The sequence below is a fragment of the Strongylocentrotus purpuratus genome, unplaced genomic scaffold (assembly GCF_000002235.5).
Source record: "Strongylocentrotus purpuratus isolate Spur 01 unplaced genomic scaffold, Spur_5.0 spur5_scaffold_1, whole genome shotgun sequence".
Classification (NCBI taxonomy): domain Eukaryota; kingdom Metazoa; phylum Echinodermata; class Echinoidea; order Camarodonta; family Strongylocentrotidae; genus Strongylocentrotus; species Strongylocentrotus purpuratus.
Window position 1 is genome coordinate 34120757 of NW_022145594.1, and position 16255 is coordinate 34137011.

A 16255-nucleotide genomic window follows, 5' to 3' on the forward strand; every position below is an offset into this window, starting at 1 on the left:
TTGACTTGCTGACCTTTGACCTTCCGAACCCAAAATATAATAAGTTTGCCTCACTATGGTGATGGATATACACCAAATTTGAAATTCATGGCTCCAATTGTTCTCCAGACATTGTGATGATGGGACTAAAACCCTAGAAATTCATTAAATTTAACCTCCATGAATTAGCCTTTGATCTACTTATCCCAAAATCTATAATCATCTGACTTTGGTGATGGACACTAACACTAAATTTGAAAGTCGTACCCGAAGTGGTTCTTGAAATATGAGGCTAAAACCTGTAATTTTAAAAACTTGACCACTATGACAGATTGTCTTCCTGTGGTGACCGATAAATACTATCTCCAAGTTTGAAGCTCATACATTTAGTGGTTCCTGAAATATCTCTATAACGAGGCTAAACATGCAATTTCATAATTGATCTCCTTGACCTTTGACCTACTTTCCCCCAGACCTATTCAGATCATTTTCCTAAGGTGGTATTATCATAACCTTGAAAGTTGATACCTCTAGTTGTCATTGAGATATCGCGATAAGGAGGCTAATACCTGTAACTTCTTAAACTGACCTCTATGACCTTTGGCCTACTTGCTCATGTTCTTATTGTGATTCATACTATCACCAAGTTTGAAGTACATATCTCAAGGGGTTCTTGAGATATCGCAATAACAAAGAAGGGGAACGTACGGTCAGACAACCCTAAAACATATTATCTATGGCACCCTTTTTGATGGGCGAATGCATAAATACAGTTAACATAATGGAATGATGCAAATAAATTTAATTTGTTTGTAGAACATGTGCAAGTAGAGAAAGCTGACATGAATTGAATTCTGCTGTCACTCAGAGTACTTGTACTATATATTGGTGTCCAGAAAATATCTAGGATAAACAAAGTTAAATAAGTAAATTATTAAAAAAACATGCATGGGGCCTGCTAAAATTTGACACAAGCTGTAAATTGTGGCAAATGTATAAAAAATAGAGCATTCATTATCTCTTTAGTAAAAACTGACTTCACGTTTATGCATGGTTTTCTATATCTTGTGGTGTAGCAAGAATTGGTATCTGTTTACCTGTGCTGTAATTTGGAAATGGAGATTCATTGAGCAATCTGTCCGATAGGCCTTCCAAGCCAATCTCTCGTAGTTTGTCTGCCAAAAGCTGTCGTTTGTTTAAGTGTGGACGTTGCTGCACGACATTCCATTTCATGAATACGTCAAAAAATGCATGGGTATGGCTATTTGACTTCTGAATCAGGATGTTCTCTAGCTGAGCATAGGAGAACCCTAGAGATGTCCCTACAGCATCGTAGTAAGATGGTTGGATATCCTGGGCCAGCTTCAGGAACTCCATGTCACTGACAGTACTGTAAAATGAATAATAAATCAATTGGGAATGATAGGATATTAGTTAGAGAACATCCTTTTGGCTGAGAAGCTAAACACTAAACAATTTGTATTATATGCCCCAGCTTGCATTATAACAGCCTGGGGATATGAGAATAAAAATTGCCTATGAAATTATTGAACATTTGAGACATATTGCCCCAAATTGCAGGCGAGGACGGTATCGTTCTGGCAAGGGTAATCATTCCAAAAGATGTAGAGTGTGGCAGTAAATACAATAATGATAATGATGATGATAATAATAATAATAATAAGAGGAAGAAGAAAAGGATTACTCCTACTTCTAATAATAATAATGTTTACCGGTACATAGAATTGATGATGATGATGATGACCATCATCATCATCATAATTATTATCTGTATCTTGCATATTTTGTAATCACTGAATTTCTTTGATAATATGGTAATTTTAAGTGTCACATTGATAAGAAGGTTGAGTTCTGGGAAAGGTGAAAATAATTTGTTTAGCTTGTTCATTCTTTTTATGTTGGTGAGTATCTTAGAAAAAAAAGTTCCATGAAAAAGATGGCTCTTCAAATACCCTCACATTTGAAATATGACAAGTAATTTATTGTGGAATACAATTTCATGCAACATTTTTGTGTAGTCTTATATGAACATTTCTGTGTCCAGTGCATGCGACTTTTTTCTGGGCAAATTTATCATTTTGACAACTCCTTACCCTCAGAGTATACACCAATACATGCACTACATGATCAACATTTCCAATCGCTTCCACAGTATCTTTCGTAAGACAATTGCTGGACCTGAACTCAACTTTATCATCTATTCCCAAAGGTTACTAGTATGCATACCTTTCTGCAGTGTTAGGACCTGGATTGGTTTCAACGTCACCAGATCTCATCAAGAGGATCAGGAGCAGGTAGAGAAGGCAGAATCCATCCATGGTGTAAGATGTCCTTCTCATTTGACAGAATTATAGTCCTCTAGAAAATGGTGATGACATAGGAAACAAATACCTGAAAAAAATATTTAGAAATAAATACATTATGTACATAAAACAGAGGGAATAAAGATCCTGTATCATAGCATAAGTGTTATTTTTTAGCTTTCAATGCTGTAAACCTTTTTGCTGCTGCCGCCTCCTTAAACCGGCCTTTGGCAAAAATGACTGGGACCAGCCAAGAATATGAGCCTCGATCGCAGGATTCATATTCAAGAAATTTTATATTTGGACAGCAAAAGGTGATTTTGTGATTTTGTGTCGTCATCAATCAAGACGCCCGGGATTCTTCCACAGCGCAAAATGAGCATAGATCATGTACTGCACCATATGCAGAGATCTCCGGAGAACTTGCATAAGATAAGCGTAGCAGTCTGGAAGAAGATAGTTACTGTATCGACAAACATCACTTGGAGATGGGTTGCCAGTCACATAATACCCCGTAGTGAGGTGTTCCTTTTTTTTGGTCTCCTTTCTGGCAAGGCAGAATTTAAAAGTGATAGCCTCTACTAGGGACTTTCTATTGCAATACCTTGGTCACTGCATTCCTTATATCAAAAGCTGCATTTTGTTTTAAGTAGGATATTTTTAATAGCCTGATGATGAAGATTAATGTCAGCTACAGATCATAGTTAATTATCTTCCAAGAAGTGTGGCAGAAGACCCATAGGAGATGAGTATCTTTGACAAGCCATTACTTAATAATATAATATCCAATATCAATCATCTTTTCATCAGTTGATTTCTCTCATAAAGAGCTTTAAATTGATATATAGTTTGACCATATTTTTGACCATATGAAGAACCCCCAAAATAGTTGTTATATACATAGTGAGCCCCTACATCAATAGGCCGTCTGTATGTTTTGTTTTCGTCCATCCCTTTTCTTAATAATTATTGTGACGAAATGGCACTTTAAGCAGGCCCTCTTTCGAGGGTAGAAGGACAACTATTATTCTATTTCCATTTAACCCATTTACCCTCAAACATCCACTCTACTACAAGAAATACAAGAAATGTAATTTTCATAATAATATCTATAATGTTCTTTCGGTAACTGTGTTAATTTATTATGGGCGTTCCCAACTCAAGCTACGCTTTCCGGATTTTCGCCTCCTTCCGTATCTGAATTAATTACTGTATACTCTATGTTGAAATAATTGTTACATATATCATGTATATATATACATTGTGTTTTATATTGTGCAGTTGAGAAGGAAATAAATGTTAATAAATACAAATACAAAATACAATACAAAATACTACTCATATCCCTAATGGGTATTAACCCGAGGGAGAGTAGAGGGTTAAATAATCTCTTTTAACTTCACTGACAAATTCCAGACAATGAAAGCCTGTGCCTATTTCTAGTAACCCCTTCCATGCCACACAGCCCTGCTCCCAGCCTCAGGTCATGTAATATTGTAGTATAAGCAAGGGATGGGTTAAAGCATACTATTATAGTCGTTGTTTATAATAAGAGAGATTAGTTGCACTCGCTTAGTACAGCTCCCTATGGGGAAGTCATACTAAAATGTATATAATGTGTAATAAGCAGAAGTAACTCTTTTGCAAACCTGATGTATTCCCATGCTTTGGGGGATATAGGGGCTTGCTGGAAAGGTATAAAGAAGGTAGAATTTTAGCTAAAAAGTCAGTTAGACACTCAGAAGCAGAAAGGAGGAGAACCGAGCCATATCTAAAATAATCGCAGAGACTGAGAAGCCAGGCATCCCAACTTAACTAGGTACAAGCTATACCATCTCGGGGATGAGGGGGGAGACGGCGGATCTGGAGGCAGCGGCCCAATCTAGTCAACACCTACAGTGAAGCTACACCTTGGTTCGGTATGCAACGTACAGGGAGGAGTCCGCAGGTTACCTGGCTGCAGAGTAAATCTCGCAGTTCAGTTCCTTCGTTGTGTCTCTATAACGAAAACCTGTCATTTCTACCGTTTGGCCTCGGTGTTTGCTAACTGTACCCGTGTCGACGTTGGTTGCCCCTGTCGCCGGTCATCCTCCCAGCCTCATCCCTCCCCCGTTATGGGTACGCAGGCCCCCTAATCTCCAAAAAGGGTTAAGCCGGGGTCCAAATAAACTTAGTGAATATTAAGGGAGGCTACACAGTTGTTCAATCGGCAGGTGATGTACAGGGGAGATCGACCATGGGGTATCTGACTGCAGAGTAAATCTTGTGGTATCAGTTCCCTGTCTCTCGTACCTGTCATCCCTCCTTGGCCTCGGTGTTTGCTCAGTTGTACCCATAGAATACGTAGAGGCATAGTTAGGGAAACGTTACTCAAACTAAACCGGGGCGTGTAGCTTACACTCATAGGGTGAGGATGGTGTGTAGAGAGAGGCTTAAGAGGAAACTTGTTTGCAGAGTTGAGCTCGCATGTAACAGTTTCCCTTCCTTCCCCCTGCTATGCCTCCTTTCTCTGTGGTGTTTGTTGAACCGCCCCAGCTGATAAAGATTAGAGACTAGAGACCTTATCTAAATTACACAAGGGTTCAGTTTTCATTCTGGAGTTAAGGGTACTGTGAACTAATTAATCTATATAAGTAATACGCTAAGGCTCCGCGGGGGGCGCGACGTCTCCGCGAGCCTTTGTATTCTATTGTTCTTTAATGAGATCGCCGACCGAAGTTGGTGCGGCTATCTCCTCCTGAACCCTTCCCTCGGGGTACCCGTGCCCGGTGCCATCGTCCGCGGGAGAGTCTACTCTGTGGAATTGGCTATACTCAACATTACATCCGTAGACACACAACCGATGACTATCCACTCACATTAAGTTGCGTATTAAATGCACTATATGCACAGGGTCGGGATTACCCAGAGTAAAGCGTCTTGCTATATATGATGTGCTTTGTAGTAGCTAGGATGTGCTTTGTAGTAGCTAGGATGTGCTTTGTAGTAGCTGTATCAAACAGACACACAACAGATGACCATCAACTCACATTATGTTACGTATTAAATGCTCTATGCAAAGGGCGGGATAACCCCCGAGTAAGCCATCTTACTATAGGGTGTGCTTTGTACTCGCTGCACAAGCCAGAGAGATACACAGGGCTAATTCCCGTCGACGTCCAAACTTAGAGACCTATTTCCATCATGATTGCCGCGATTTTTATATAGTTTTCGTGAATGGAGGTATGAAATCAAAGCTTATTTTGTGATTATTACGGCCATTTATACTTAATTTTAATTATCATTTTCTAAAGGAAAGTTTTCACAAGAAAACCATTGGACTGACAGTTCAGTCGCAAGCTAACTTCAGTCAACACATACAGTATACACGGTGCTGCGGCTGGGGCGCTTTGACCAAGACTGAGCTGCGCTAGAGTCGAAGAGTTTGGGGGGCCAAGCAGGCCAATATTCGTACAACTATATAACTACACATACGTCTTTCCATCCATCGAAGAACCCGTCAACACAACAGCGTGCGGGCCGAAGTGGCACAAATTTGTTTCTTATCTTTACAGTAAATTACAAGAAAGCATTGCATGAATAAGGTTATGAATTGTACACTTGCATATTAATAGTTCAATATCAACCATGCAGACAGAAGCATGTGACTTCATGCATTGCAAAACAATCAGTTGCGTAATGAGTAAAATTGTTTGGGGGGGGGGGGGGGGGGGTGCAGAAAAAAATCGGCATCACCATGCACCATTCTCACATGTTACATGAAGGCTCCAAGAAACATTTTTCAAAGTGGGGGGGGGGGGGGGGGGGGGGGGGGGGGGGGGGGGGGGGGGGGGGGGGGGTCAGTTAGATCGCAGCGGGTTGAGTGTATATAGGTGTGGGGTCCACGGGTTTCAAGGGGCCATAAACCCCCGAAAGCTCTGGGTTTTTGGCGTTTAATTAGGGTCAGATGAGCATATTTTTAATACTTTATTTGTGACACTTGTGGGTTACTAATTGGCGTGGGGTCAATACGTAGAGTTGCGTAGTGTTGCGTACCAACTACGCTGGCCTACGTTACTATATGCTGAGGGACGGAAAGGGGTACGCAAGATGAACAAAAACAATTCAACATGTTTAATTTTTTTCGCATACTTTCGGCGTAGAAACTTGACGCAGAAAGTACGCCTTTTTACGCAACACTACGCTACATGCCTACACAACAGTACGCTACCCTACGCCAGATCGACAAAGCAGTAAAAGCTCTCCACACAGTAAGCAACCATAAGCAAACCTGTACGCCAGCCTACGCATAACCTACGCAGGGACTATTTTCCCATTAATACGCAGCCTAATTTCTGCATAGTCGGTACGCCACACTACGAAACTCTACGCAGTTCCAGTGGCTTAAAGAATAACTACCGGTACAGTTGGATCGTTTTTTTTTTTTTATATAAGGCCAAATTAAAAAAAAAAAATGTTTAGCGTCCTGTTTTTTCGAAAAATGGGGAGGAGACCCTTTTTTTTTTTTTTCTTTCTTTCAAAATGGCCGCTCCGTACATTTTCCCTGACATTCGGGCTATTTTTCAAGATGGCGGCCGACACTTTTTTTTATTTATTTTTTTAAAATCAGAAATAAATTTTAGCAGTGCTTTTCATGTTTGTTAGGTACTAGCAGGACCCGCGGATTTCCGCGGGTCCTGCTAGTGCAGGGTATAACTTGTTTACAGAGTAAAGCTCGTATAACAGTCCCCCTTAGCTTCTGGTTCGCCTCGTCCCCTCCCCTCAATGTTTATTTCCCAGTCTCAAACAAAGGGGATTAGTAAGGATTAGTGACAGTTATATACTGTTTTGGGTCAAGGGTTATATAGTCCACAACATTGGATGCCTGTGCTTACTCCAGTTCTCTCAGTATGCTTTATCACTTTTCGAACTTAGCTGTCTTAATGTAGCGGGCACTGCAATGCCCATGAATTAATAAGTTGTAATGAAGATGTTATGTTATTATGTATTAGTATATAGTGACAAATATAAAAGTTGAATGTATACATTACACAAATAAAAGGGAAGCTTTTAGGCTCCAATCTATAGTTGCACCATAAAATCTGGCTCTCAGTACCCTCATTGCAGATATCAAGTCGTGTATAGTTCAATAATCTCCGGCCCACTGTTGCTTTACGGACCCCTCGCTACCACGAAAAGGAGAGAGGAAGTGTGTGAGAAGAGAGATAGAACGAGGGAACGAGATGAGACGCAGTATTCAAACTAACCCCAGTGACTTTACCACAATATAAGACCGCCCTCTCATGTCCCAAATCAACATCTTCACCACCCAGACTCACACATAACCCCCCAACCCGTTTTCCGCCACATTATGTATGATTAATTACAAGCCTTGGCCTTGGTTACCTCACAAGAGATCATGCTTTAAATTTTTGTATTCAATCATGTCACAATGACAATTGCCCACGACAGCCACACTGGAGTGTCGCCCACTGGCTGCGAGTCAGCAGAGATACATGTACGTACTTTTACAATACTGGGTAAAATGTGACATGAATGCTTAAAAATGAAACCCTCTAAAATATGCCTAAATATGGTTCATTCTTAGAGAATGTTATTAATTGTGTATTTTCTGTGAAGTGAGACAAAATTACAAACTTGAATAGTTGCTAACTCTGTTATAAAAAATATGAATGACACATGCACTTCTACATGTACAGTATGGGCAGTTTAACTCAAAAAGCTTGGTGTCCACCATCTCAACCGTAACACAAACTTTAAGAATAAATATTCTTACTTGGGCAGGTCCAAGCTATTTGGATTGTGACGTACGGGACATTTAGAGACTTTAAACAAGAAATAACAACAGATGAAATTATTTATATGGCTATCTTTTGGTATGAGTCTGTGGCTATTATGGGCTAGTTCATTTGTGGAAAGTTTTAGTTCTGACCAATTTTTTAATTAATTTTAAATGTAATTAATGTGCTGCGTGACGAACGGGACAAGCGTTATGGGTGGACACCAAAGAATTTTTAGAATTTCAAACATGCGCTGTTTTTCTAACTATTACATTTCAAGCCTCATCTTTTTTTAATTGATTTGATCCATGGAGTTCTTCCAAGAAATAAACTGGGAATTGTCAAAGTTGTTCATATAATGTGCATTCATCATGCAGAAGCACCAAATGTAACGCGCATTGCATGGTGGACACCATGCATAACCACTATTACAAGATGTAAAATATGGTGATTATGAAAAAACTTTGCCACGCAACCTAAGATTTTTAATGACATTCTGAGCATAAATAGATTCAGCACTTACTATCAGACAATAATTGAACATTCAGATACATGTAGTCATACAAATTTAGAGAATATCCATTACCAGGAACTAGGTTTTTTTCATGTCACGTTTTGGTGTCCAAAATAGGGCAAAAAAAAAAAAATGGGTTTCACCTTACATAAAATTATTTAACCAGGGGCTCTGAAACACAATGTTATTTAAGTTATCTCCACTACATATCTGCATTAAGATATAAACAAAATTATCACCATAGAATACTCTTTTATTATTATACTTGGATCTGAAATATCCATGGTGAAATCTCTCCAGTATCACAAAACTACACATATATGTAATCAAATTTAAAGCATAAATCTAAACAACATACGGTAGTCTAAGTTTGTTGACCGTAAATGGCCTTTGACCTTGACTATGTGACCTGAAATTCTCCTCACATGATGGGGACCCTTGATAACCCTTTAGTCCAACTTTCATTGAATAAGTACTTACTTGCAAAATTATATTAAAATTTATTTTTAAAAACTTAACCAAGGTTAAGTTTTTGATGTTGACGCCGTCGCCACCGGAAAAGTGGCACCTATGTCTCGCTTTTTTACTACGCAGGCGAGACAAAAATTGTGCGTGGTGGCGGGAGTTTCCCGCTACAAGCTTTTGGGGCGGCGGGAGGATGAGCGTGGTGGCGTGAGACTCCCTCCAAATGCGGGAGGGTTGACAGCTCTGATCTAGTGCAGGGATTGGTTGTCTTTTCTGTTTGATGGCTGCGTTTGCCTGCCTCATATCTACGCATAATCTGACTTGTCCACTTTGCTTCGGCACAATAACAATTGGGCTGGTCCATGGGGTACCGTATGTCCTTCTATTTTCTCTTTGATGCCAACTTCTGAAGTCTTTCTAGTTCTCTGTCAGCATCTTTCTTTGTGTGAAATGGTATAATCCTGTGTTCATGCTGCTTTCGCTCTACACTCGCGTCAATATAGCTTCATCTCTATGTCCCCCATGGTCCCCTTTTTCTTACATTAATTGAGAGCTGATTTGATGAGATAATCACCTGTCAGTGACTGAAAAAAGGCTTCAAGTATTTTATAAAGCCTATAGACTATAGTAACGCACTTCCAGACGAAACAAAAATTGATATCATTTAACATTAAACTCAACAATTTCAAGCTAGGGGCGGGCCCATGCAACGCTGGCCAAAAACATGTTTAAAAAAAAAAATAGTAGACCCTAGGTCTAGATCTAGATCTGTTATTAGTAGACCTTACAACAATTTTATCTTTTTTTAAAATAGAAAAGAATTAACTGCCCCGCCCCCCCCCCCTGGCAAAAAAGGAGAAGTCAGATGGTAACCACTCACAATTGTACCCTTTTTTTTTGCTCAAGGGAGGGGGGGGGGGGGGGGGTTGTTGAATAAAAAAAAATAGTGTTCATTCCCCCCCCCCCCCCCCACCCCCCAGACCGAATTTTCTGTCTCTTTCATTCGTTAGCCTCTTATTGGGGTAGGGTCGGCTCTCTCTTTAGAGACGGAAGATTATCCCTATTCACTTTCAAACACCAAGGCCATTTATGGCCATATTGTTATGCCCCGAAAATCAGTATCGGGGGGAGGCGGTGAGGGCGGTCGCTTCCCGCAAAACGCCGGCCCAAAAAAAAAGAGAGAGAAAGAGAAAAAAAAAAGTAAGAGGACGTAGGAAGAAAAAGGGAAAGGAGTCGAGAACGGTACAACAAATCGTCTTCTTTCTCTAATAATTTAATGAAACGTCAAAGCTTCTGCGCTTCGAAAGAGGGGGACTGAATACAGATAAGGATTAAGGGTCGAGATCGGTACTTCGAGTCGTCTTCTTTCTCTAATAATTTAAAGGGTCTAGAACGGTACATCGAATCGTCTTCTTTCTCTAATAATACGTCAAAGCTTCCGCGCTATGCGCAGGAGGGGCGGACTGAATTCAGACAAGGATTAAGAGTCGAGAACGATACTTCGAGTCGTCTTCTTTTTCTAATAATTTAAAGAAACTTCAAAGTTTCCGCGCTTTGCGCGGGACGGGAGGAAACTGAATTCAGATAAGGATTGAGAGTCGAGAACGGTACATCGAATCGTCTTCTTTCTCTAATAAATTAATGAAACGTCAAAACTTCCACGCTTTGCGTGTGAGGGGGACTGAATACAGATAAGGATTAAGGGTCGAGAAAGGTACAACGAATCGTCTTCTTTGTCTAATAAGACCCCAGATAACAATACGGCGTTGGGCCAACGTCGGCCACGGTCGGCAGGGTCGCAGTCGGCAAGCCAACGTTGGCTAATCGTTGGGCCATCGTCGCCATTTTTTACTGATAAATGGTGGCTATTGGTTGGCTCATTCGACGTTGGGCCAATGTTGGCTGAACGTTGGTCCATTGTCGCCATTTTCACTGATAAATGGTGGCTATTGGTTGGCTATTCGACGTTGGGCCAATGTTGGCTGAACGTTGGTCCATTGTCGCCATTTTCACTGATAAATGGTGGCTATTGGTTGGCTATTCGACGTTGGTCCAATGTTGGCTGAACGTTGGTCCATTGTCGCCATTTTCACTGATAAATGGTGGCTATTGGTTGGCTATTCGACGTTGGGCCAATGTTGGCTGAACGTTGGTCCATTGTCGCCATTTTCACTGATAAATGGTGGCTATTGGTTGGCTATTCGACGTTGGGCCAATGTTGGCTGAACGTTGGTCCATTGTCGCTATTTTCACTGATAAATGGTGGCTTTTGGTTGGCTATTCGACGTTGGGCTATTGTTGGTTTAATGTTGGTCCATTGTCGCCATTTTCACTGATAAATGGTGGCTTTGGGTTGGCTATTCGACGTTGGACCAATGTTGGCTAAATGTTGGTCCATCGTCTCAATTATCACTGATAAATATTGGCTATTGGTTGGCTATTCGACGTTGGGCTAACGTTGGCTCATTGTCGCCATTTTCACTGATAAATGTTGGCTATTGGTTGGCTATTCGACGTTGGGCTAAAGTTGGCTCAACGTTGGTCCATTGTTGCCATTTTCACTGATAAATGGTGGCTATTGGTTGGCTATTCGACGTTGGGCCAATGTTGGCTGAACGTTGGTCCATTGTCTCAAATATTACTGATAACTGTTGGCGTTTGGTTGGCTATTCGACGTTGGGCCAATGTTGGCTGAACGTTGGTCCATTGTCGCCATTTTCACTGATAAATGGTGGCTATTGGTTGGCTATTCGACGTTGGGCCAATGTAGGCTGAACGTTGGTCCATTGTCTCAAATATTACTGATAACTGTTGGCGTTTGGTTGGCTATTCGACGTTGGGCCAATGTTGGCTGAACGTTGGTCCATTGTCGCCATTTTCACTGATAAATGGTGGCTATTGGTTGGCTATTCGACGTTGGGCCAATGTTGGCTGAACGTTGGTCCATTGTCTCAAATATTACTGATAACTGTTGGCGTTTGGTTGGCTATTCGACGTTAGGCCAATGTGGGCTGAAAGTTGGACCATCGTCTCAATTTTAACTTATAAATGTTGGCTATTGGTTGGCTATTCGGCGTTGGGCCAATGTTGGCTTCATGTTGGTCCATCGTCTCAATTTTTTTTTTAAATGGTGGCTTTGGGTTGGCTATTCGACGTTGGGCTAACGTCGGCTGAACGTTGGTCCATCGTCTCAATTTTAAATTTTAAATGTTGGCTTTTGGCTGGCCATTGGATGTTGGGCCAATGTTGGCTGAACGTTGGTCCATCGTCTCAATTATTACTGATAAATTGTGGCTGTTAATTGGCTATTCGACGTTTGGCTATTAACGTTGGCTCAATGTTGGTCCATCGTTTCAAATTTTACTGAGAAATGGTGGATATGTTGGCTAATATACGCGACGTTGGGCCAACCTTGGCTTAACGTTGGTCTATATCGTCTCCATCTTTACTGATAAATAGTGCATGTATATATTGGTTGGCTATATGACGTTGGGCCAACGTAGCAAATACGACCTAGTACCGCTACATCCGGGTAAAAAAAATTGCATGCGTGCGCATGCCCATGTGCTCATGCAATTCCAACGTACGTCAGCCATATCCTGTCCATTTGTCTGGATCAGTTGCCGGGGAGTACCAACACTGCATGGTAAATGAATGATTTTCTTTCTCTTTCAACGTTATTTTTGTGAGCATGTCGCGTGAAACTGATAAATTGTATAGTGTGAGAACTCCCCGTCACAAAGCGAGGGAAATAGCATGAGAAATTGTTAAAGTAATCATTGATAATTCCCTGTCCAAATGAAAGTGAGTACGAGTGTACCGCTCGCCGTACGCTTAGCATGCACACCCGCTGCGTGCAATTGAAGTGTGAGTGATGGCTATGATGGGGGCCGAAGTGTCGGCATCAGATGCATTGAGTGTTTGCCGTGATAAATGTTAATATGTTCCTGACTTAGAGTTAGACCTAGGTGATGTATTGATGCATCATGTTGCAGCGTCCGTGACAGTGATGATGTTCATCCCAATATGCAATATCGACCATGAATCAAATGATTGTGAATCTGTTGGTGTTACAAGTGTTGAAGGTGCTGATGCATTGTTGGAAAGACCAATTGAATCAAATAGAGCTGAATGGGAAGATGCATCATTTTTGTATGCATATCTAAATGATATTATAGTCTCTGATACTTTCAGATTTAGAAGTAGGTCAATACTATACTCTGTAGTAGCTCAATATATGCTGATGATGATTCAGTTCGAAAAGGAATAAATTACGAGATTGGGCTGTGAATTAAGATATCCCGCTAGTACATGTTTCTAGCCTCCTGAAATCTTACAAGGGAGTGTGCCAAGTCTGCCAAAATATGCAAGAACTTTGTATCAACACATTTAGTGGATTGTGAGTGTGATGTGAAAGAGGTAGCTGGTGGGAATTACCCTCATTTTGGCATTTGCAATCATTTAAAGTCGCAATTGGCCAAGAACCTCAATTTGATCAAATAGTAAATAGAAAAAAATATTGGGGGGCGGGGTAACACTGATCGATCCCATAATTTTCATTCACAATTTTCATTCACAAATTTGATTATTGCTGCATTTTTATTCTCATTTTCAAATTAGTTTTTATTGTTTATGCCCATGTATATTAAATTGCTATGATTTGAACTGAAGGTAAATATTCTAATTATTTATTTTTAAAATTCTGACGTTCTTTATTAATACATTCAATTCTATATAGCTCTTCCAAATCCCAATACTTTTTTCTCCCATAATCCCTACAATTCTGAAATTTAAATATTAAATCCTGCATTTCATATCGTCTACTTCATAACAAATTCCAGATTCCTCTACCCGTTCAGATCCAGCTACCCCTACCTCGATCATCCAGAACAGCATCAACCGCACCAAGGACCCCTTCGATATCGACCCTATCAACCTCCAGAACACTGTCGACCCCAACGACCCCATTGACCTCAACATTCAGAAATATGGGTATGTCATTTGGCATTTTATTCATTTAGTATTTAGTTATACATGTAGACAGGATAGCACTTCTTAGTATTCGTTATAGTTGTGCCCTGCACACAAAGTACAAATGTACTGGATTAATGTACGTTTGTGTAGTACATAGCTGCTAACGGATGCTAGTATCTTTTTCCTGATTATATTGAGAAAATGCATTGTGATCACTTACAAATCTATTCAACAACAACAAATCATGAAATACTGCTTATAGCAGTATTTTTTTGGAAACAATTCTGAATGCAGGGTGCCACAAAAAACAAAACACAGTCAATTGATTTGTTTCTTGTATAAGCAACTAACGATATAGCTTTGTGTTTTTGTTTCTACTTTGAAGCCCTCTCAAGTATTGGGTTATTGAGCTTACATAAATACAAAAAAAGTATTGGGAGCTTCACATTTCACTTCAATGTTATAATGATGTGAAAGAAAATGCCACTCTTCTTCAAACATTTGTCCTAAAAATTAGAAAGAATACAAACTTACTAACTAAGGGTTTTGTGTTGTATGCAGAAAACGCAAATTTTGTATTCTTTCATCCATATTCTACTTCAAACATATTTGTTAGGGCAATATTCTATTTGCAGAAGTGTCCGGGTGTTAATGACATCCTCTTTTACATCATACCATTTAAGTGAGATTGTGCCATCTATTCTTTGGCTAATTTTGGGATCCAACACTTAAGAGGGGCTTTAAACTGTTATCAATCAAGCATCTCAACACTGAGCAAACAGATACTATAAATTGGTTCTTTCTATTGAAGAATATTACTGCCATTTTACCTCAAATGTATATTTCCTTTGTTAAGAAGAGTGTTTGATGCTGATTCTAATTAAACAAGACAAAAATAAAAGAAATCCATTCCTTTCTAATTTCCATACGTCTGGGTCATTCGCTCTAAAGTTTGAACGAAGTTATTTTCATGACAAAGTACTTCTATCCATGAAATTTCATCAAAACTAGGGAGGATGTGCCACTCAGGACTACTTCCCTTGAATGCCGTACTATTTGATTAATATCCGTACTATTTCAAGGTGATGTTTCCATGATCTGCTTTTAAATCTTGTTTGGTTTCTTTCTTCTTCTTTTTTTTGCCGCAGATGTCGAAGTTGTACCACCACAAGCTAGACAAGATTTTGATTCCGACTAACCCATTCTTTAAAGGTCCATTGCCTTAGGAAATTAAAACTTTTATGTCTTGTATCAAGACCCTTTTAAAGCAACATAATAACAATTGTTTCATAAATAAATGCCTCCTTATATTTTTTACAATTTTTTGAAAACCTCTCCAAGTTGCTCGTCTAATGGTGGACCCCGCCCCTTACAATTCTCAGAGTTCCTCGGAATGATTGACCAAAGGATTAGTGATGTTATATCAAGAACGATCTCCGCTTAGGCAAGCTACGGTGCATGCTAGCCAGCTCTGCAGGCATTATGTTTTGTACACAAACATAAACAATAACTTTTGTTATTAAATAGTGTGCTATGCATCTTTACTTGTTATTTATTGTGGTGAAATTTCAATAATGGCCCAATTTTAAAAAGAGAGCTATACCATGAGTCGAAGAAGGTCGTAATTGATTTGAATGCCTGTATAACGTGTCAACTAAATGCATGCTAGAAAGAATTTCAAAGGTAAGAAAAAAATGTTTCATATATCTAAGTGACTGAATGTTTTTCGTACTACCTTCTTCTCAATTTAAAGAAATATTGAAAGTGGTATATCAAAGTGAAGAAACTTGTGTTTTTCCCTTTACAAGCTCTGCTCTTTCTTACTTCACTTTCAAATTTCCTCTCTTGTTATATAAACATTTAGCGATTGCTTTACTTCACACATTCAAGCAATGTATACTATCCCTCCTAAAAAAAAACAGTTTGTAGATGTGTTAACAATAGATATGGCGACGAAATGTATCAGCATCTCTGAAATGCCTAAGCATAAAAAATGTTGGCAATTTCTCTGAATTTTATTTTTTATTTTTTATGGAACATTGTTTACATTAATTGCCTAATTCTTGGTATGCAAATGCAAACACTTTATTAATTTCTTTATATTTTTGTGCTGTACATATGTAGAGGAATCTTTTCATAAGCAATCGTGTTCGTCTGCCAGAAAGTTTGTTTTGTTTTACTCGGGAAGTTGTGAGGATTGTTTATTATATTCGTACAAT

The 16255-nt window shown here is 39.6% G+C and overlaps 2 protein-coding genes across 3 annotated transcripts; one reads left to right on the forward strand and one right to left on the reverse strand.

Moving 5' to 3' along the window:
* Positions 1-1023: 1023 nt before the first annotated feature.
* Positions 1024-2372, reverse strand: LOC115921335. The gene is made up of 2 exons (XM_030978716.1): positions 2227-2372; positions 1024-1369 (listed from the first exon to the last, which is right to left on the reverse strand). Exons 1-2 carry the CDS (start codon positions 2337-2339, stop codon positions 1024-1026), a joined length of 459 nt encoding a protein of 152 aa, XP_030834576.1. The 5' UTR covers positions 2340-2372.
* A 9927-nt stretch (positions 2373-12299) lies between these two features.
* Positions 12300-15945, forward strand: LOC115921069. 2 transcript variants are annotated; one of them, XM_030978116.1, is made up of 3 exons: positions 12300-12708; positions 13904-14054; positions 15185-15945. In XM_030978116.1, exons 1-3 carry the CDS (start codon positions 12525-12527, stop codon positions 15210-15212), a joined length of 363 nt encoding a protein of 120 aa, XP_030833976.1. In that variant the 5' UTR covers positions 12300-12524; the 3' UTR covers positions 15213-15945. The 2 variants fall into 2 exon arrangements, with proteins under 2 accessions (XP_030833976.1, XP_030833977.1); XM_030978117.1 differs by lacking the exon at positions 12300-12708 and adding an exon at positions 12902-13147.
* The last annotated feature ends 310 nt before the right edge of the window (positions 15946-16255 follow it).